We start from the raw sequence: 23123 nt of genomic DNA on the forward strand, positions 1-23123 counted from the left end.
TTCTGTTTAAAGAATAAGTTTAAATTGAATTTTATTTGTGTTATAGGGCTCGAGTTTGAAAGACCATTATTAGATATATAAAAAAATTTATTAGATATAGTATAGAAAAAATAAAAATGATTGGATATATAATAAAAATAATTTGATTTGAGATATTGTTTAAAAATATATAAAATACTTAAAACAATTCAAAAATGTTCTTTGTTTTAGTGCGTTTAATCAAGTTTTTGTGCTTTTTATCTTGAATATGACTAATAGTTGGTTTAAGCAAAATACCATTTGTTATTTCATGTTACGTGATATTAATGTGGCATATTGACATGTTATAATAGATGATGATATTGCATGCTAATGTGACCGAATGCTACAATCATGTGATATTTTTTACTATTTACAGTAACGTCACATGAATATAAAATAATAATTAGTATTTTGATTAATGACAAATTAATCATTAGCCATAAAAACTTATTGGATTAAAAATAAAAAATACAAAAACTTAATTGAAGGTAATAGAATAATAAAAAATTATTTTAAAAAATTTCAAATAATTTAAAATATTTTTTAAACATTATATAAAAAAGACAATGAATTTTTTTAAAATTTTTTAAACCGATAACATTTGTATTAACGAAACTTACTCCACTCGTTGATTATTCAACATCATTGAAATATAAGCACTAGCAAAACATTATCTCTTTATAATGTTCCTATTTTTGCAATTTGTAACTATGTATGTATGTTATTTCAAAGACAATAAAAGAATAGTAGCACTACTTTAAAGTAATTATGACAATAAACTCAAATATTCATTTATGCATTATAAAATAGAAAGGGCAACAACACTCTTCTCAATAGGATTAGCTTTGCATTAATGAAAAAATATTAAAACCATAGGTAAGTAATGTGCAGTATTATTTTCAAGTAAATTTCATTTTATTTGTGACAAAATTAAATGAAACCACAACCTTCCAGCCAAGCCCATCCCAAGCATGAAAATTCCGTTCTGACCATGGCTCGAGTTGGTGGCATCCAAGGTTCCGGACTCTCGAGCCTGCGGGAAACCTAGGCGGGAAATTCGCACTTCCCTATACTTGGCGGGAAATTCCCCATTTGTCACTCAATCCACTTCAAAACACATAATCTCCGCCTTTCCCAAATCCAACGGCCACAATTTGATCAACCTCATTTCACTCTTCGTTTTTATTTCGAGCCAGCTTTCGATACCGAAAGTCGGTCTCTCTCTTTTAATTTTTTTTCTATATATTTTTTTTTCTTTCTCTCCAAAAGAAAAGAGAAGAGAAGAAAAAGAAAAGAAGCTCTCGATCTGAGAAAGAAATGGCGAAATCGTCGAAGCGTCAGGCGTCGTCCGATGACGCGCTATCCAACGGCTCCAATTCATCAGAAGAGGAGCGAATCGACGACCAGATCAACGGCGAGGAAGAAGACGAGGAAGAGATCGAAGCCGTTGCTCGCCCTGCCGATGCCTCCGACGAAGACGAGGACGCCGCCCTGGACGAAAACGTCGATGATGCTGATGAGGTGATTTTACGATTTTGCCCCTTCAACAGTCTCTCCCTGAATTTGTTTTCGAATTTTTGCGATTTTGGTTGTTAGATCTGTCTTTTTGCTTGTTATTTTTAGTTAGGGTTTGCTAGTGATTGAAAAAATTATAGTTTTAAGCTTTTAGTTTTTAACTTTAGGATGAATTTTGCTGCTAGGGTTTTTTTAGTAGGTTGCTGATAAGCTTAATTTAAATTATATTGTTATTTATAATTTGGTTTTTATGATTTTGAGGTTTCTTTTTTGTTCGTGTAGGATGAGTCTAACGGGGCTGACCCAGAAATTAGTAAGCGAGAAAAGGAGAGGCTAAAAGAAATGCAAAAATTAAAGAAGCAGAAGATTCAGGAAATATTGGATGCTCAAAATGCTGCCATTGATGCTGATATGGTGAGTATTGCATGGAAAAGTTCGTATTATGTTAATTTTATGTGTAATTATGATTTGCTAACATTTGGTTTAATGGCAGAATAACAGGGGGAAGGGACGGTTGAAGTATCTTTTGCAGCAGACGGAGTTGTTTGCTCATTTTGCTAAAGGTGACCAATCGACATCGCAAAAGGCGAAAGGAAGGTATAGAGGTTTTCTTTATTGCTAAAAATGTTGAAAAGGATTATTTGTCATGTTTGTATTGTTTTAATGATATTACTGGTTGTAAGCCATGGATATTGTTTTCTATTTGGTTTTTAATGATTTTCATAGTACTTTGAACTGTTTCATACTTTAGTTGTTTTGATTTAAGACTTTCACTAGTAATTATTTCTTTCACTTGTTAAATTTAGGGGCCGCCATGCATCAAAAGTAACTGAAGAGGAAGAAGATGAAGAGTGCCTCAAGGAGGAAGAAGATGGGTTGTCTGGAAACACAAGATTGGTTACTCAACCTTCTTGTAAGTTCTCTCTCATAGACCCATCAGTTGGACAACTCAGTTCGAGTGGTTTCATTCTCCTTTATTTGCTCTTTATTTTTTTCTCTCCAGGTATTCAGGGAAAGATGAGGGACTACCAACTTGCTGGTTTAAACTGGCTTATACGACTGTATGAGAATGGTATAAATGGAATTCTTGCAGATGAAATGGTATGTGCCGTACCCATGATTTATAAAGATTGTATATTGCTTAAGTTCATTCTCAAGGCTTGTTTTAAAGATCACAATCAGGGATATGTTATGAACTTACGTTTATTTACTAATTTTTTAATGCAGGGACTTGGTAAAACTTTGCAAACTATTTCGTTATTGGGCTATCTGCATGAGTACCGAGGAATTACTGGCCCTCATATGGTTGTTGCTCCAAAATCAACTCTTGGTAACTGGATGAATGAAATACGCCGATTTTGCCCAGTCTTGCGAGCTGTAAAGTTTCTTGGCAATCCTGAGGAAAGAGTAAGTTGCTTCAAGCATGCTTTACTGATTAGTGTCTCTATTTTTTCTCTTTATCATGATTCTTATGTCTTCTAATTTCTGCAGAGATACATCCGTGAGGAGTTACTGCTTGCTGGGAAGTTTGATGTCTGTGTCACAAGTTTTGAAATGGCCATCAAGGAGAAGTCTTGCTTGCGTCGTTTTAGTTGGCGCTATATAATTATCGACGAAGCCCATCGAATCAAGAATGAGAATTCACTCCTTTCAAAAACAATGAGGCTCTACAATACTAATTACCGTCTTCTTATTACGGGTACTCCACTTCAGGTATGCATTGAAATGTTATTTTCTATGGTAGCACATACCATTTTGGGTAAGTTAAACTGTCATATATGAGTTTTATTTGTAACATAAGTCTTATTCCATTCATGATGTCTGGTTAGTTGCACTATAAATGCCTATGCTATATTCTGGTCCAGTACTTGCGTTTAAGTTGAAAAGTTGGTCAAGCATGTATACTGTTTTCTTGGTTGGATCAATTTTAGTTGCCAGCTGTGCAATTGGATTCGGGGAATGAGAATTTGTCTTTTTTCGTCTACTTTATTTGTGATTCCTATAGCTGTGCAATTGGATTCAGGGAAGTTTTGATCAAAAGTGGCAGCTTTTCTTGTCTTGTTGTTTACTCTTACTTGAATTATCAGTACTTTATTGTTAAGTATGTAATAATCTTGGCATCTTTTCTTGTGCAGAATAATCTCCATGAGCTTTGGTCTCTTCTTAACTTCTTACTGCCGGAGATTTTTAGTTCAGCTGAAACTTTTGATGAGTGGTTTCAGATTTCTGGGGAGAATGACCAGCAGGAAGTTGTTCAACAACTTCACAAGGCAAGTTAAAAATCTTCTCTCTACTCATGCCAGGCATGTGGGGTTGTACAAATAATTAACATTCTTTGTCTTTGCATCTTTAGGTTCTTCGGCCATTTCTCCTTCGGAGATTGAAATCAGATGTCGAGAAAGGTTTGCCTCCCAAAAAGGAAACTATCCTGAAAGTAGGAATGTCACAGATGCAGAAACAATACTATAGGGCTTTGCTGCAAAAAGATCTTGAAGTTGTTAATGCTGGTGGAGAGCGTAAGCGTCTCCTGAACATTGCAATGCAGCTGCGTAAGTGCTGTAATCACCCATATCTTTTCCAAGGTGCTGAACCGGGACCTCCATATACTACAGGAGACCATCTTATAACCAATGCTGGTAATGTTCCTCCCTGGAAGATATTGAATCCTTTTGTGTTGAAAGGAAGTGGTTCTGAACACTGACATTTATGATTTTTTTCCAGGTAAAATGGTTCTCTTGGACAAGTTACTTCCAAAGCTGAAGGAGCGTGATTCTAGAGTCCTGATATTTTCACAGGTAATCTTGAGGGTTGCCCAGAATTTATCTATTTGTATATGGATTCCTGTGCAGTGAATATGACTATGTCAGTTATTGGTCTATACATTTCCCCATTTTATTTTTCTAATTTTATTTACATCATTTACAATATTACATGTCTTTATTTATTTTTCAAGTTTTCTTATTTGCGATTTTGCTGTGGGAATATATTGTATTCAGATGACGAGGCTGCTGGATATTCTTGAAGATTATTTGATGTTTCGTGGATACCTTTATTGCCGAATTGATGGTAATACAGGTGGAGAAGATCGTGATGCATCCATTGAAGCCTTTAATAAGCCAGGGAGCGAGAAATTTGTTTTCTTGTTATCAACTAGAGCTGGAGGTCTCGGTATTAATCTTGCTACTGCAGATGTTGTCATCCTTTATGATAGTGACTGGTAAGCATCTTCCTATCTTATATTATTGTGTTTTATTCCTCTTTGGATTGGTAACTCTTAAGGGAATCTTGCAGGAACCCACAAGTTGATTTGCAAGCACAGGATCGTGCTCATAGGATTGGTCAAAAGAAGGAAGTTCAAGTGTTCCGCTTTTGCACAGAGGTTTGCAATTTGTCCTTCTGTACTAGTTGAGAAGTTTGCCTATGCTAGGGTAGACTCATTTGCTTGTTTATGATGAAACAGTACACTATTGAGGAAAAGGTGATTGAGAGGGCCTATAAAAAGCTGGCACTAGATGCTCTGGTTATTCAACAAGGACGATTGGCAGAGCAGAAGAGTAAGAAGTTTTTTCGCAGTGCAAATGTTTTGCTTGATGCAATTATTCTTTACAAGTCTTTATCTGTAGCATATCAGTATCTTCTTGTTTCATGCAGCTGTTAACAAAGATGAGTTGCTTCAAATGGTGAGGTTTGGTGCTGAAATGGTCTTCAGTTCCAAGGATAGCACTATCACGGATGAAGACATTGATAGAATCATTGCCAAAGGAGAAGCAGCAACTGCTGAACTTGATGCCAAGATGAAGAAATTTACAGAGGATGCAATTAAATTTAAGATGGATGATAGTATGCCTTTTTTGCTCTTGTTTTGTTTGTTTGTGAATTTACTTAATGTTTTTTTATAAACAATCGTTTATGACATTGTTCTGTTTTTGTAGCTGCTGAATTGTATGATTTTGATGATGACAAGGTAAAAACATCTATCTTGTTTTTTGTCCCTAATCTGTTTGATCTTTGTTAAGTCTTGTGTTTAACAGTGCCCTTTATTAATGGTTGGTGCTTTTGTTTTTTCTTGATAAAGGATGAGAACAAGTTTGACTTCAAGAAAATTGTAAGTGAAAACTGGATTGAACCCCCAAAAAGAGAGCGGAAGCGGAAGTAAGTTGGTTTTTTCAGCATTTCAACTCATGTTTGCATTGTTTTTTTTTTTCTTTTTTTGTGTATTTGACATGTATTTCTCCTTTTCTTTAATCAGTTACTCAGAATCTGAGTACTTTAAACAAACCATGCGCCAAGGTGGTCCAGCAAAACCAAAGGAGCCTCGAATTCCTCGCATGCCTCAACTGTAAGCCCTTACTGAAACTAACGTTTTGGTAAATAGTTTGGTTTAGATATTGTAGCTAATAAAATTTTACCATTTCTCAGGCATGATTTCCAGTTTTTTAACACTCAGAGGTTAAGTGAGTTGTATGAGAAAGAAGTACGCTATCTCATGGTATGTGATCTGACCAAATACCAATTTTTATTTTCTCCATCCATTGACTTGGGTTGGTTTGGAGTTATTTTCTGACTGGATATTTTTTCAATTATAATCAGCAAACGCATCAGAAGAATCAGATAAAGGACTCAATTGATGTGGATGAACCAGAAGGTATTTTACTTTTCCCATATGATGTGTTACTTTATGGTACACAAATCTTCTTTTTGCCTGTTTGACTTAGTCTTCTGTATTTAGAAGGGGGAGATCCATTAACTGCTGAAGAGTTGGAAGAAAAGGAGCGCCTATTGGAAGAGGTGAGTGGAACATGTTTTCTGTTATGTTTGTATAATTGGTTGCCTTACTCAAACTTAATTTTTGGGTGTGTTAGGGATTTTCTTCATGGAGTAGGAGAGATTTCAATACTTTTATTAGAGCTTGTGAGAAGTATGGACGAAATGATATAAAAAGTATTGCTTCAGAAATGGAAGGGAAAACCGAGGAGGAAGTTGAAAGATATGCTAAAGTTTTCAAAGAACGGTACAAGGAGTTAAATGGTAAGTGGGTTCCAATATCATGTTATTTTTGCCTTGTTTGGATAGGTTTCAAGTGCCCATAATTGTTTCTCTAGATGTGATCATGTGTAAAAATTTGACAACTTTTAAGTGGGATCCTCCAGGAGCTTGATTGAAAATGATTGAAGTATACATATGCATGTGTCTACATATGCTACATAGATCACAGAAGAAAGTGTTGATTGGTTCAACTAGTTCTAATAGCTGGTTCCAGACAAGGTTCTTATGCTACATTAATTACTGAATTTAATTATACTACAGATTATGATAGGATAATTAAGAACATTGAAAGAGGAGAGGCCAGAATTTCTAGAAAAGATGAGATCATGAAAGCAATTGGCAAGAAATTGGATCGATACAAGAATCCATGGTTGGAGATGAAGATCCAGTATGGTCAGAACAAGGGGAAGCTGTACAATGAAGAATGTGATCGGTTCATGGTATGTCTAAAATCTTTTTTATCGTACAGAATATTTTTCGGTCCACCTTAATCTTGTTCTTTTGATATTTATGCCTTTGCATCATATATAAACAGATATGCATGGTTCACAAGCTTGGTTATGGGAATTGGGAAGAATTGAAGGCAGCATTCCGTACATCACCCTTGTTTCGATTTGATTGGTTTGTGAAGTCACGGACAACTCAGGAGCTGGCAAGGAGATGCGATACCCTCATTCGATTGGTTGAGAAGGAAAACCAAGAATATGACGAGAGGGAGCGACAAGCCCGCAAGGAGAAGAAACTTGCCAAGGTTCTGCATATCTTTTATCTTATCTGCTACCAAAATGCGAACTGCCAGTACATTCACGAGTCACATGCTTGTTATGACTCTGTCATTCTTTGTTCGATTAGTCTAGAATTATATATTTCTTTGGTTATTATGTTTATTCTAGTTGGGTCTTTTATCATGATCCTCATCTTACATTTCCAGAATATGACACCATCAAAGCGTGGTGGTAGGCAGCCAACTGAGAGTCCTACTCAAATGAAGAAACGGAAGCAATTATCGATGGATGATTATGTGATCTCGGTTTGTTTCATACTGAAATTTGTGAATTTTGCGGTGAATTTCGTTTCATATTCAGTTTTGTCAGAAAAAGTGGTATTTGTCTCATTTTGCAGGGAAAAAAGAGGAAGTGATACAAGTAATGTGAACTACAAATTTTGGGTCAGAAGCAGAAATTGTGATTGATGAGGAGTTGGGCTTGTAGTTTGCATGCAAGACTCTGGCTTATTTTGAACTCTCCGGTATTTGGTATGGATTTCAGAATGGAACAGAACTGATTATCATTTAGTCCTTACTTGAGAGGGCTTTTAAATATCATTGATGCGTTAGGTTATGAAAGTTGTATAAATGAGTAATACTAGATTACTAGGTTTTTCTAAGAACAATCTATGGCCCATCCATTGGAACCATCTGTATTCGGCTGACTAATTAGTGAAATATATTGGCTATCGTAGGGGGTAGAAAAAGCCCATGGCATTTATAACAATGATCATTTAGCACCCTTTTATTTATTTATTTAATTTTTTGTATCAAAAATTTAAAATTTGGTTTTATTTACCGGCTGGCAAAATTTACATAAAAAGGTTTTGACCAGTTCGTCCAGTACTAACGCAGGTAGGGAATAATTTGAAAGAATTATTTAACTGGTTTCTTTGTATGTCAGCAAACAATAAATTTGTGTAGCTCCAGTGTGTCAGTAAAAACAAGGGAAAGGAGAAGCAATTACATTATATAGGCATGAAAAATAAAAATATAGTGGAAACCTCTTTGTATAAGCCGAAAACAGGAAGGACTCAGAAATCCGTACACAAGGAACAGCATTTTTTTAGTACAAGATGTAAACACCAATTGAGATTTGAGACACCCCACACAAAAGCCACTAAGTTTTTCCCCCCAGGTACAGACAATAATAATATTATATATATTATATATTATAATCTGGGGCAAAAATTAGACAACTTCTCCCACTATCTCCTGTAACATCAATCTCATAAAAACCCTAAAAACACCTTTTTTAAAGAATTTTTAACATGTTGCATACAACATTCTCGGCAGGCGGAATCCTTTTTTACCTGTGAATGCCCCAAAACTCATCCAACCGCTCTCTCCCCATCCCTTCTTTAACTGTGTGTCTCTCTTCCTTTCCTTCAACCGCATAATTGAAGCATTCAGTTTCATACTCAACTACATGAATTGATATTAAGGACAAGCAACAACAGTCAAAGTTGGATACATGCATCAACTCTTATTTTCCTGGGTAGAAATGGAAACTCGACAGTAAAGGACGGCGTGTATCTTCCAATGTTCCTTCTCTTTCTTTTCCATTGACGACCCTTAAAAATGATATAACATGTCTTCGCTTTTGGAATAGCAAATTGACATGGATTACTATTCTGGCAAGCATCAGTCATTTGTACCGTCAAAGCTACCCATTGCGTTCGCCCGTTTTTTCTCCCTCCAATTCTCACCCCATACTTTAGCCTCTGCAACAGCACGTTCTCTATCAAGATCACGGTTACGTGGAGTTTCCCTTGCTCTCACAGCATTCAGAGGGCTGTCTCTCTGAGATTCCTGTCGCTCTGAATCATCCAAACCCCATTTCCTCCCCGACCCCCCACCAGCTTCACTCCTACCTAACTCTGTGCCGGTGCTCATTTCCCTAGCATGATTCCTCTTCCTGTAATCAGGCGAATTTCTATGGGTGGAAGGGGAACCATGCTGTCCACGCTCATCTGGGCTGTCTAATCCATCTCCCATACTCCTTCGATCATCCTTCAGTCTTGGAGTCGATGGACCAACTCTGTTGCTCTGATTGCTGGGAGCATTTAGGTCATAGGTTTGCGAGGCTAAATAAGTAAGGGCTGTCACAACATCACCTATTAGAGGCCTTGTAGCAGCTTGTTCCTGCAAACACATGGCTGCGACTGCAAGAGCTTGGTATAGTCCTCGCATTGGATAACGACCTTGCAGTAGTGGGTCAGCCATTTTTGGAAACTTCCTACGATCTTTGAAAAGTGGTCGTGCCTACAAATCCCCATTTTCACAAGATAGAAAAGAAGTACAAGAAAACTCAAAAGCAATAACAAACAAAATAAAACAGTCATTCGTGCGTAAGCATAAATTTAAGTTTTGGAAGAAATCTCTTTATGTTTGAATCATCGCAAGGGAGAAGGAAGATACTTACCCATGCCACAAGATTATGCTCACCAGGAGCACGTGTATTATCAATGGCCTTGCGCCCTGTGATGAGCTCAAGAAAGACCACTCCAAAACTGTAGACATCAGATTTTAGAGTGAGCTGGCCAGTCATTGCATATTCTGGAGCGCAATAACCATAGGTGCCCATCACACGTGTGGACACATGGGTTTTGTCACCAACAGGACCCAGTTTTGCAAGCCCAAAATCTGATAACTTGGGATGGTGGCCCTCATCAAGAAGGATGTTAGATGACTTCAAGTCTCTGTAGATGACAGGAGGATTAGCTTTATCATGCAAGTATTCCAATCCCTTGGCTGCACCAGCTGCAATCTTCATTCTTGTATTCCAGTCCAAAGGTTCCTTGTCTGGTGGAAGATCTACAAACAAATTCAAAAACAAGGTAATCATTGTGGTATATCCAAAGTGTGATTTTCTAATTCTAACATGATATCACATTAATGAAAAGAGTGTGAAATATGCCACTGAAGAGAATCTTTATAGCCAATGTTGAGTGCAACCTCAAATACAAGAGTATTAATGAAAAGCATTTTAAGTTATACTCACGGTGGGATATCAAGTAACAAACCCAACCCCACAGAATAGTTTCAAGGATGAGATGATTCCTTATCGATTGCCTACTATTAAGAGTGAAGACTTTGATCTCCAGCTACTTAGAGATATTTCCTTTCATGTGTGTACGTTTATTCTCACAAAAATAACAACATCCCAGGGACATTCTCATAATAACAAGTGAAGTTACATTTGCTCCTTATTTTTCATTGATGCTGTGAGAGTTTTAGCTTCTTAGAAAAATGTTAGAGCTGTTAGGAAGCTGCCTAGAGTCACAGGTTTGTTTTGATAAGGGGACCCATATTTCCTTTCCTCTGGTCTTATAAACTCCTGAAGGAGCTACTTTGCTAACTTACTTACTTCATGATCTCCCCTTTATTGCAAATAACAATTTACAACTAACTACCAACCTTGTTCAGCAAAATGTAAGTTAGCTTTTTACCAATGGAAACTTAAACCAACTTTGCAGCTTGTGAAATCATATTGAATATTAGGCAATCCACATATATAGATTTTCTCCAGCAGAGAACTCTATGTTTATACACATATATAGATTTTCTCTCCTTGTTCATTATGCAAACAATCTTGGTTTCTACCATGAGAAAGAAAAAGATGCACATCACCGAACACGTAAAAAGCGCATACGTAGGCACACTCCAGCATACAGCCACACATATCAAGTTGAACTATCATCCAACTTAATAACCTTTACCAGCCATCTAGCATTTGCATAGACATAGGTCAACTGATTCGGCCATCTCTTTGATGAACCCCACAATTTCCTTTTTACCATAGCATAGAAAAAGCAGCAAAATTCAGCCTCAACCTAATGGCCAAGCAATGCTTCAAAATATACCAAAAATCTTTTGGAGAGCTCAAAATGGGGTTAAGGAAGAGATCAGGCACTAACGCAATGGAATGTCTGGTTATATATCATCTAGTAGTGTAGACGAAGCTAAAATCTATCAGCAATAGACCATTTATTCAGTGAAACAAAAACCACTCTCCCTTCATTAAATTTCTACAACTCTTTGCCACCTGTTGAAAGAACTCTATAGAATGAAGTATTGTCATACCAAAATCAATCCAATGCTGCTTCATCAATAAATAACTTGGTAATTAATGCAACAAACTTTCTGCTGCAATTCACTCAATTGAAAAATTGCAGCACCTGACATCTAGATGCATGCCTCGTCAGGTAAAAGTAAACAATTATGCATTCACTGACATGAAAGTACTTTAAAATATATCCTGAGTGTGTGATTCAGTTTTCAAGTTGACAGTGCAATTAAAACAAGTGTTAAGAGACTGCAAGTATCATGAACACCAAAAGGCTGGCAACCTTACCATGTAAGTGATCCTCCAATGACCCTAAAGGCATAAACTCATAGACAAGGAGGCGTTGGTCCCCATCGGCACAATAACCAATCAAGTTGACGAGGTTTGGATGGTGTAAGAGGCTAAGCATGAGAACTTCAACAAGAAATTCTCGGTTTCCCTGAAGGCCGTTTCTATCAAGCTGTTTGACAGCAACTACCTGCAAACATAAACAATTATTAAAATATAAATTAAACTACATGATTAACATTCTTCACACCCATAATTCAAAATAAACGGTAACATATTAAGAAGCTGACAGAATGAGCATATTTAACATCACAGGGATCCCAAGTCTATCAGATGATGCAAGCAACTTAAGCACAATTATATAACGTAAGAACAAGTTTAAATACAGAGTCTTGGAGATCTATTTCAAGTATCCGTGACAAACCTGCCCTGTACTCTCCAAGCGGCCCTTGTAAACACGTCCAAATCCCCCTTCTCCCAATAGACATTCTGGCCTAAAGTTCTTTGTGGCAGCGGCAAGCTCTCGAAATGTAAATGTTTGTGCTGCAATATTTGCTGTTGCTCCATCTTTAGGTACTGTTGGCTCCTTCTTAGGATCAGAAACACTCCGAGATTTTGATTTGTCTGTTCAAAGAAGTGAATCAGATACACTAAAGAAGATGAAAGAAGGAAGGTAGAGAAAAATAGAATTACAATTAAAAGAGTGAAGCAAAACTTTAACGCCATGTTCCTGCAATTGTTGCATAAAGTGAGTACAACTGCTCTTTGCAAGTATATGCTACCATTGTAAAACAGAGTCACCCAAAAATGGAGATGAACCCTTATAATTGTCCACTGAAATACACTTATTCATAAGAACATATCTCGTCTCTCTAGCAAACAAAATTAACCATGATAGTGAAACTCCTAGACGATTACATAATGAAATTCTAAATTTATGACTTTGACACTGCATTTTACATTCTAAATAGAAGAAGAAAACATCTCAGGCAAACTTTTAATTCTTTATTCCACTACATTCTATATGATTTGTGGGAACATTCCAAATTTGTACTTAAAATGCATTTACTAGCACTTAGACTATGTAAACTCAACTTTATCGATAAACAATAAGTTACAAGAAAATGGGAAAATCAGCGTTCCTAAAACTACGAGCAGATCTCCCACATAACTCCTAAGGTCCTCCATCTGGGTAAAATTCAAACTAGTTTCCCAACAAACAAATCCACTAACTAACAATTCATCAAAGAACAGCAAACTCAAAGCTGAAAGACACATAAAATTTGATAAACCATCCCAATCAATCAAACACCCCAAAACAACCAAAAATGTATCAGATCAAACTAGAAACAAATTCTAACAGCTACCCAACATCAAAAACTTGAAAACAAAACCAAGAAAAACAGAGAATTCAAATACCCCAGTCGATCAAAAAACCAACAAGTTAAAACGACACAGAAAAAAAAAAGAGTAAAATTTGGCTAAGAAAAAGAAAACTTTTTACCTGAACTAACTCTATTAACATGATGAGACTGTCCAACTGAGCCCTCTTTAGTTGAATCTTTCTTGCTCAGTTCTTTCACAGTGCCCCCACCATTACTCCCTTCCTTGTTTGATGATCCAAAACAAGGAAAACACCCACCCATAATCAAAATCCAAACAAATCAAACAAAACCCAGAATTAAAAACCCAAACTTTAAGACAATTCTTCAACAAATACTCCAAACCATCTCCACTTTCAGCCTTCTCACAAAAAAAAACCCATCTCTAAATTTCCCCTTCAAAATCCAATCTTTACCAACTCCTTTTTCCCCCTCTTCGAAATCCTCTCTCTTTTAGTTTCTCTCTCTATGATCTCAAGTGCCCATTTAAGACAAAGATCGAGACCAAAGTGGCAGATCAACAAATCGAAGAAAAAAAAAAAACTTATGCTGTGTAAGAAGACGAGAAGGTAAAGGAGAGAAAAAAAAAAGAAAAAGAAGAGAAAAGAAAAGAAATGAATAAATAGTTTAATTTAATGGAAAATAAAAAGCGAATTTTGGAGGCTACAAAGTATTTTTTATGCATAAATTATCCAGTAATTAAAGTAATTAGTGAAAGGTAAATTTATTTTCCCATAATTACTTGACTCACTACTCACTAGTGTAAAGCAAAAGCCTTCGTATTTATTCTTTGCGGTTTTACTAAATCTTTTTACCCTTTAATTTCGGGTGAAATTTACCATTTGTGGTTAAAAAATTAATTAATTACTAATTAATTTTAATTTAAATAATAATAATAATAATCACTGTCGGAAATAAAAAAAAAGTGTGGGTCCCACCTAAGAGGATGTGCTTCCACACTTGTGATGGACATTCTCAACACATGTTTAAAAAATTAAAATAAAAAAAATATTTAAAAGAAAGAAGAAAAAGAAAGGGGAGGGGGGGTCGTGATTCGGTGTGTTGGATTTCTGTGTTTTCTCCTTTGTGCAGAGTTTCGAATTCTGAGCCGTCGGATCAGGTGGCGATTGGATGTGCGATGGGAAAAAACAGATGGTGACGTCATGATGCTCGATCCAACAATGTTTTCATTTTGCCCTTTTTTTTGAATTTTTAAAATTTTGGAATGTCAGTAGTCTGACAAAAATTATTATTTGTACGAATTAAATTTTAAAATATTCTTTTTTTTACAGAAAAGGAAAATACTTTATATATATATATATATTTTTTATATACATAGGTCCCCAATTAATTGGGGCACTAAAGATGGAAATTGCCAGATAAAACAATATTTTGTATTTAATATTTTTTATGTAATATTAAAACTTTTTAAATTTTAATATAAAATACATCAAAATCAAAATTTTTATCATAATTTCCGTGACAGTAAAATACTGAAAAAATATTTTAAAAATAAGAAAAGAGTATTAACCCACAGTAATTTTACTGATTTTAACCGACAATAATTTTACTGGTTTAAAAACACTTGAAGAATGGCTAAGAATTTGAGCTTGGAATTGGGAAGGTTAAAGAATCTTTGAGGGAAGTAGCTTTGATGCTAAGTTATCCATGCATAACAATTATGGCAGTAGAATTTTCTTTTTACCATGGGAACTTTTTTTTTCCCTAACTTTATTGGGACCATTTTTCTCTTTTTGGGTACCACCAACTTCGATCAGAAGATGATGATCATCATCTTTGAGCTCCAAATGCACAAAATTATTGGTCCTAAAAACCTGATTCCATTGCCACTATCTCTTAAAGCTTTTTTCTATGGTGGGTGGGAGAGGCTTTGCAGACTCATCAGGGCACACCAAAACATGTGCTCAAAAACAAAAAAAAAAATCTAATAATAAAGAAAGGAAAGGGCCATTTGTCATCACCCCCCATGCATATGGATTGCTCACACTTTGTTTCTGTTTCAAAGCTTTTGCATTTGTACTTGAGTTTTTTTCTCTTTATTTTATATTTTTGGGGTGGAAAGCAATGAATTCCACATCCTTGAAATATGGAGAATACCAAACCAAACCAAACCAAACCTTGGCTGTCTTGCATTTTGCTTTGGGAACTTGATTTCTTCTGATGATGTTGGTTGCGTAAGACCAATTCCAGCAAGTTGCCTCCTCCATTTGACCTGCATATGGGAATGAGAACCCGTCACGGGTTTATATTTGATGTATTAATAATATATCAAATATAAACTTAAACCTGATCTTCGATTTATGAAATTAAGACGTACCTTGATTAGCAAACATTACAGTAATGATATTTTAACAATTGGAATTCCTTTTTGGATCCATGATAGGGTTTTTTGAATGCCATTGCCACCCAAACTTTTAATGTGATGGGGAAATTTACTTAATTAAATGATATAAACTAAAGTTACTTTAATGTGTGGAAGATTTGTGGGGGGGCTGTTCACCGACTGCCAACTTGAATTTGATTCAAAATCAAAGTGGGAGTATAGAATCCTTAATAATTCTTTGTTGGAAAAAGAAAAGAAATCAAACTTGGTTGACAGTCAACAACATTTACATTCAATTATTATTATTATTTTTATTTTTATGGGGGGTACTTTTTCATCTCAATCAACCAAACTTTTTTGACTTTACTGTTCTTCTCACATATAAAAGGTGAAAAAAGCAGTGACCATGGTTCATATGTAATGCACTCATGTTGAATATTCTCCTTTCAAAATCTAGAGATTAGGTATAAGCAAATATGAATCAAGATATATATAATGAATTTTTTGACATGTACTTTATTAAATTTATGCAAATTTTAACGAGTTGATTCGTTAAATTTTATCTTTCTTTTGGTCCTAATTAATTTGGTGATTTATAATTTTCTCATGTGCATATTTTTTATTTTTATTTGAACTTAATTCAAGACGTAAAATTGAAGTAAAATTTGGACAAATACACCCAAATTAACAAAAAATTAAGTTCAATCGTTTTCCTCATATGATCAGTAGCGTTGACGGGTAAAATCGAGCAGGTTCACACTTAATTAAACCTCATTAATTCATAGTTAAGACTTTTCTAGAGCTTGGAAGATGAGAAAGAAAAGAGAGATTTGCAATAAGCATGTTAAGTTGATGACCATATTGGTTAGCTAGTTTGTCATTCTCTAGGGCTATCATTTTCACCAATGATATGCATACTACCCTCCTACCCCTCTATAGAAACTTGTATATGTATATATATTCACGTGGTTCTCGTTGGCCCAAAGCTCAAGTTGTGCCAATTTTTGTTTTGTTTATAATTAAAAAGAAAATGGAAAAAGGGTTGATTAAGACTTTAACGAGGGAATTAGAGCTAAATTAATTATTCATTGCCAAAAAGCAAAGAGCTAACACCATAGAGTTCATATTCTCTTCAATGCTTTTCCCAATAACAATTAATCTTTAACATATATAGTATTCCTATTAAGAACAAGCATATATATTAATTTAAAATTATTCCAACCTATGCATATAATAATGATTTTTTTGTTTATTTTCAATTGATTTTAAGTTAAATGTATATTTTATAAATTTAACTCTAAAAATTAAAGATTTTATTTTTAATGCAATGAGTTACATGAAAATTATGGAATCTTGAATACCTAGGTCCAGCTCTTTCAGTTCTTTTTGGGCTTTAATTTGAGCCCAAAGAGAATTCAATGCATAAAGAGGCCGAGGAACAGCTCTTACTCTTGCACAAAAACAGAAGCAAAAATTTCTGGAAAAATTGTAATGAGCAAGACAAGAACGAGAGGAATCATTAAAAGAAAAAAGAAAAGAAAATTTTAAAGCATGTTTGTATTTCCTCCAAACCCAAAACTAAGTCATAATCCAGTATGCCAACATATGTGAGAGACCCAGACATTTGCTTATCTGGGTAGTTGTATCAGATTTAGTGAATATCATTGGCTCGTTGCTGTCAAGAGACAAGTGGTCAGACATGATAGCAAGATTTAATAGGAGTTGTTGGAAATGTTTAATAAGGAACCAAATTAGAAAGTATCTACATAGGAGTTCATAAATGCTGTAAAACTTTTACTTACCTATAAAATAAAAGCTGAAAAAGGGACGCATAGGGCACTCAAAGTAATTGAATTATACGTATTAGTTTTTGGTTCTCACATTTTCTTTGTATTAATTTCAGTATTTTCACATTTTCTTTTATCATAGAAGAACAAATCATTGGCTCACCAAATATTTGACTTTTAGATTTCTCTAGAGGAGTGTTGCCTCTTGGTAGCCAAGTTCTAGCTTCTAAGTAACTATGTTGTATATACACAAAGGTACTGATCGAAAACTGCAGCTGAAAGAGAAAATGCTATGCATTTCAATTTCAGGTAAAAGGAATGGAGTATCTTTTTGTACTATAAGATAAAATGGAATCAATTCCATCACTCCTTAGACAGGATGAATATTTGCCAATCTAGCTTTTTTGGAAAATGGAAGAATACGGGCAATGCCATGCCATCTAAGAAAAATAAAGCTAAGGTATCCCAGTTGGTGGTTTTTCCCTCTCTTTCCTTTGGCATCTCTCAGGTTTCTGTAGATAATAATTAGTTCGCAGAAATCTCAACTAAGATATGTATAAAGATATCAATTCCATGCTGCTATTCTTGACTATCAATCAAGGGAAAATTCAGTCCCATTGCGGCGAGATAGTGATTAACTGATCATGTATATCTTTTGCTTCTGAGTATGTTGTGTTGAATCTGGTACTGATTTTTTTGCCAACCACAATCCAAATTTCAGTCAACTTTCAATTTACATGTCTAACTTTATCCTAGTTGATGAGACAAGGTGAGTAACATGTAGCAGTAATCATGGAAAATGTCATGGCAGATTCAATGAAGCTGGCTGATCCAAACACATTTGGATCAAAACACTCTGTATTTTCTGTCCACAAAGAAGCATTAGTCATGGGAAAATGGGAATTGAACATCCAAGCTTTCTGTCCACAGGAATCCACTGGGCATTGCTGATATACATTGAAAATGAAAAGGAACAATCAAAAAAGAAGAAGGAAATTGAAATCAAACAAGAACCTAATATGATGCATGGATAAAGTCAGCAGATTGGGACGGGGAAGGCTTCATCAGGTTGATGAAGATTCTGCACAACTGCCATCTGTTTAGTTTATCAAACCCTGCTGCTTTTTGTGGATATATACCCCCAAAAGGAGAAAATTCTCAAAATAGTGGCTATTGTTTTCTAAGTTACTTTTTCATCACAATCTTCTTCCTTTTCATGTCCTCAAAGAAGATGAACTTGGATGTCTGAAAGAGATAGCTACTGATCTTAATCATGTGCTTATAATCTGACTAATGCTTGTCAGCAGAAACATGAAATTTCTACTGACAGGAATTTCCATGGAAGCCACAACTTTGCACAAGGATTATGTGTAAGATAGAGATATAATAAAGAAGAGATTAATTAATTTTTGGTCCATGAGATGTTACTATATACTGAAAATGACAAACAGACTTTATAAAGACGTGACGTAGGGAAGCAAATTCTCCAACATCAAGGCTTCCCCTTTGGCACAGAATGATGGAATGTTTTTGCATAAGGATTAATTCTTCTTTGGCAGCATTAATATATATTTATTGCTTGAAAGAGTTAAAAAGAAAAAGAAAAACCCCTCACCCCAGAATGCTGAGGACAAAGATTTTGATCTAAAAAAGATTAATAGGGAATAAATGATTGATCCTGATTTATACCTAACACAAAGGAAAAAGGAAAAGTAATATTACTAAAAGAAAATGTAGAATCACTTTGCATAGTGGTTGGCAAAGGCCAGATTTTACAAAGAAAGAAAGGGGCAAAAAACCCCGAGGTGACAGAATAGGAAGAACTTTCTCGCTTGGCAATGGCAAGTGCTAACTTTCACTTCAAATACTTTGGGATTATTTAAATATATTGGAAAACCAAATGAGGAAATGATGCAATTGGAATACAGACTTAAATATGCTGTTAATTCTTTTTCTGGATGAACCTCTCAAGGATTAGAAGGGTTTTCATTATACATGATGGAACAACACTAACAGGAATATATAATTCAAGGACAAAATCGACCTTTTTTGGTTAATATCAAAGAATATATGCATATGACATTGTTAAATTTGTTTAAGCTTCTGCCAAGTGTATATATATGGGGTATTTCATAGTTGATTCTAAAGAAAATGCAAAATCATCAAGGAGACTTAACTGGATTCTATGTGTATATATGTGGCGCCCTTTCATGGAATTGGAATATTTATGGCAGCAAACAGACTTAATTCCTAATTAATTGGCATCTTTGCAGTGCTCATTATTCTTCCCATTGCATCTGCTTTTCATGCTGTTCAATGGCCAGACAGAATCAGTAGTAATGGAGGCATTACAGTTTTCAATACGAATACTTCCCTGTAATTGGTTTTAAGCTTGAGCTAATGTCAGGGTAGCAAACAACCACTTGAAAGAATTATTTGGTCAACCAAAAGGAGGAAAGGCCATCCCTTAGAACATTATATTTACCATTGTTCTGAAATAGTAGTAGTACAAATACTTTAAGAACATTGACTCGTAGAGTAGGCTCCAAAAAATTAAGTTTCAAAGCATGACAAGTATATATATTATATGATACATTAAACTCTATAGATTATTGTCAGTACAAGGTATAGCCGGCTAGGTATGCTAATATAAAGGAAAATACAAACTGAGTTATTTTTCACTTAGAAATCCGAAGCAACATCCGGTCTAATCAAAGCCATATGGCTCCTGCATTTTTGAGCAAGTTCTTCAAGGAACCATTGAGCTGGAGGGTCATGATGGTGTTGGCAGAGCCAACAAATTTTCCCCCAATGAACACTGCCGGAACCGGTGGGTTGCAGCCTAGCCTCACTAGAGCCCACTCCATTTCCTTGCCTCTGGCATCTTCATCCAGCTCGTAGATTGCTGGACTAACCCCTTGCTCGTAGAACAATCTCTTGATTGCATGGCACATGCAACACGAGCTCTTGCTGAAGATCACCACCGCCTTTTGTGATGCCAGTTTTGCCACGCGATCCATGATCGATCAAATTAATTCTCGAACGTGAGCTGCTAAAAGGTTTACGAAATGTGAATGGTGGTTCAAGCTTATATAGCTCAAGAAAATGCACACAACCAAAGATGACTAACGCTTTGGGATTATAGTGATATTGGAAATAATCAAGAAAACTTTTCCAAGGGAATGTTGGAGATTGGACCAAATGCTGGTTAATTACTTCGTTGGAAAGAAGTAGGCTTGGTCTGTGATGGATTCGAGGCTCTGCATGAACATGTATATATAGGACCAGGCCCTGATGAAGGAGGTGAGCTTAGAAAATCTGTCATAATGTTAATGCAATAAGAAAGGAGGAAAAGGATAGGAAAAGGTGAAGGTTCCTTGAGATATTTGGATTGATGCCCTCGCCCAAAATCACCCTTGATTTGATAGTGACTTGTGTGGTTTTCTTCAAACTATTCAACTAGTTGTCCTTAGATTAGAATCTCGATAACTCGTATGGATAAGCCAAGGGCATTGCCGAAAGTGCGGTATGTTAACCAAGGAGAATTGAAGAAACAATCGGGGGGGAATGGTACGGTCCATGACCTCCCTTTAGGGGTGGACGAAAATGCCCCTTGATTTTCATGAGACTAGGGGTAGGGGGAGGGGAAGAATGTCAACTTTGGATAGGATATTGATATGATAAACCTGAAAAAAAAATGCGATGCTGATGATACATAGATGCAGACAGGCACGAATGTTTTCATCATGAAGTGACTGATGTTTTATTTCTTTTCTGATGATGAACATGAATCATCATTATTGATGATCATCATTAATCACATCATGATTACTTACTTATGTTTCTTTCTAATCATTTTGTCTTTGTGTAATTAACTCATCATGACTTTTTCTCAGTTTTTGCAAGTTGATTAAAGTCAAAGAAAGTAAGGTTTCATGCAAAAAAGTCAATTCCAAAACAGAGATATCAAACTTAGTTTTGATTTGTATATTTTTGTTTGTTTAATTTCTTTTTATGGGTTTTGATTTCCTTTGAGCCAAAGATTTCTTATCTTCTTCATTTTATATGCCCTTAAGCAAAGGCTAATTTGATATTGTTATCCAAGACAAAAACCCATTTAGAAAAGCTTTTTCTCATATTAAGTCTATTCTATAATTTTTCACTTAGAGACATGAATTAGATGTCGATTGGAAAGAATAGACAAGTTCAAGTCAAATGCCCTAGGGTGCAAGATAACAGCTGGTTGCAAAACTAAACAATACGAAGTCTCTAAGTTCAAAAAGATGGGGGAGAAAGGAAAGAAATGAAGCTGCAGGTGCAAATTCATTATCAATTGGGCTTTGCCCAATTGCCCATATGCAACTTAGAAACCAGTTGGGGTTGACTAGAATCTATATACTTACTCCACCCGAACTAGATTCTCTTCAAGGACTGAGACCATCACCATAGAGGAATATATATAGCTTGGAAACATTAAAACGATGCATGTAAACTAATTTTCGTGTCATCTACAGTCCATTACCAGTAATATTGTAGAGCATTTAGGAAGTTGGGAATAATAATTCCTACTTGATGTTTTGTTTTGATCTTGGCCAAAAAATTCATGGCTAAAACAATCTGAACACTTCCAAACGATTCTAGCAGAACATCAAACAGAGTCCAACCATCTTTTCCGTAGAGTTCTCAAGGCTTGATGCTACCTTTATTCCCAAAGTTTGATCGAATTGTACGAGCAGAATGAAAACTCTCTCAGAGAGCCTGCAAAGTGATATATGGAAGTACTGTTGTTACACCCTTTGAACCACACCAATTCTTCTGTCCTCTCTAGGAAGAGCTGCTCCATCTATCAATCAGTCCAAGAATCAAAACATCATTTTTTAGATTTTACGAAAATTCCAAAATGATCAAATTATATCTAGAGATTCAATCGAGTTAAGAATCAAGATGTCAAAAGAACGCTTAATAATGTCGTGGAATCGTAACTAATCTTTAAAAAAATATTTATGGAATAATCAAATGTGATTAAAGAATAAAACACGTGAAAGTTTCATATCTCTCTTAAAGAGTATTTAAATATTATATCTTTTTGTGCCAGTGATATATATTTTGTTCGGTAATTGAAAGGACTCAAACAAATTTTGAGCGAATAATTTTTCATCTTTTTTCCTGCTTTTGGGTTCTGGATGGAAGAGGTATTCCTTGTGTTTTATTTCGTATCTAGAAAAGCTATAAAATAAAGCTAAGACGAGTATAATATGTGTGTATTTGTGTGTGTTGGATCAGCCTTTCCATCGCTTTCTCTCTTTTTCTTAATGAGAAAAAAGAGAATAATAAAAAGGGGAGAGAGCAATTTGTACAAGGCCTGTACCTCACCAACCCAAAAACCCTAATATGGGATGCCACGATCCGTCCTCGCATGGATTTGCAAATTTCTCTTTATCTTTTTTGCGCCTATAAAGTTGACATTCTTTTGCCAAATCCGTGGACCTTATCCTTTCTTTCTCTCATCTCATCTCATCTCATCACCTCCATGCACATGCTATCAATATATCTCATACAGATGGTAATGAGTATACTTTATTCAGGTATTTATGAGTATCCGATCTAATTATATAAAGTATAAATATTATATATTCGAGTTTAAAATGAATTCGGATAAATTTTTTTTAAAAAATTACTATATAGATATGTTAATCCACGTCAAATACCTTTAAATTAAGAGATTATTTGTTGTTTTATTTTGATAATTTTTTTACTAATGATTTTTTACTGAAAAATTGTGAAAGAAATTTCATCGATAAGAAGAAAAATACTACAAATAATAATAATAATATTAATAATTAATATGTATGATTCATAAATCTATTAAAAGGAATTTAAATTCAATATCTATCTTGAGATGACG

General features: G+C 35.1%; 3 protein-coding genes across 3 annotated transcripts; 1 reads left to right on the forward strand and 2 right to left on the reverse strand.

The window, feature by feature from the left end:
* LOC18603449 (ISWI chromatin-remodeling complex ATPase CHR11) lies at nt 1152-8091 on the forward strand. Its single transcript, XM_018119469.1, has 25 exons — nt 1152-1542; nt 1819-1950; nt 2030-2133; nt 2343-2449; nt 2540-2637; nt 2764-2943; nt 3028-3249; nt 3672-3806; nt 3890-4172; nt 4258-4331; nt 4533-4753; nt 4828-4915; nt 4997-5090; nt 5188-5376; nt 5469-5500; nt 5612-5688; nt 5786-5875; nt 5956-6025; nt 6127-6181; nt 6266-6324; nt 6399-6564; nt 6844-7022; nt 7118-7333; nt 7514-7612; nt 7705-8091. The coding sequence occupies exons 1-25, from the start codon at nt 1339-1341 to the stop codon at nt 7720-7722; spliced, it is 3192 nt and encodes a 1063-aa protein (XP_017974958.1). The 5' UTR covers nt 1152-1338; the 3' UTR covers nt 7723-8091.
* Nucleotides 8334-13692, reverse strand: LOC18603450 (serine/threonine-protein kinase CDL1). The gene is made up of 5 exons (XM_007035441.2): nt 13210-13692; nt 12130-12329; nt 11706-11895; nt 9774-10165; nt 8334-9613 (listed from the first exon to the last, which is right to left on the reverse strand). The coding sequence occupies exons 1-5, from the start codon at nt 13349-13351 to the stop codon at nt 8993-8995; spliced, it is 1545 nt and encodes a 514-aa protein (XP_007035503.2). The 5' UTR covers nt 13352-13692; the 3' UTR covers nt 8334-8992.
* Nucleotides 19682-20505, reverse strand: LOC18603451 (monothiol glutaredoxin-S10). Its single transcript, XM_007035442.2, has one exon. It carries the CDS (start codon nt 20236-20238, stop codon nt 19930-19932), a length of 309 nt encoding a protein of 102 aa, XP_007035504.1. The 5' UTR covers nt 20239-20505; the 3' UTR covers nt 19682-19929.

Source organism: Theobroma cacao, chromosome 4 (genome assembly GCF_000208745.1).
Source record: "Theobroma cacao cultivar B97-61/B2 chromosome 4, Criollo_cocoa_genome_V2, whole genome shotgun sequence".
In the NCBI taxonomy this organism is placed as follows: Eukaryota; Viridiplantae; Streptophyta; class Magnoliopsida; order Malvales; family Malvaceae; genus Theobroma; species Theobroma cacao.

Coding starts and splice junctions, on each gene's coding strand:
- LOC18603449 (XM_018119469.1), top strand. CDS start 1,339: ATGGCGAAATCGTCGAAGCGTCAGGCGTCGTCCGATGACGCGCTATCC. Junction 7,023..7,117: donor AAGAATGTGATCGGTTCATG/GTATGTCTAAAA, acceptor ATATATAAACAG/ATATGCATGGTTCACAAGCT. Junction 7,334..7,513: donor AGGAGAAGAAACTTGCCAAG/GTTCTGCATATC, acceptor TTACATTTCCAG/AATATGACACCATCAAAGCG.
- LOC18603451 (XM_007035442.2), bottom strand. CDS start 20,238: ATGGATCGCGTGGCAAAACTGGCATCACAAAAGGCGGTGGTGATCTTC.
- LOC18603450 (XM_007035441.2), bottom strand. CDS start 13,351: ATGGGTGGGTGTTTTCCTTGTTTTGGATCATCAAACAAGGAAGGGAGT. Junction 12,330..13,209: donor TGTTAATAGAGTTAGTTCAG/GTAAAAAGTTTT, acceptor TTCTTTGAACAG/ACAAATCAAAATCTCGGAGT. Junction 9,614..9,773: donor AGCATAATCTTGTGGCATGG/GTAAGTATCTTC, acceptor GGGGATTTGTAG/GCACGACCACTTTTCAAAGA.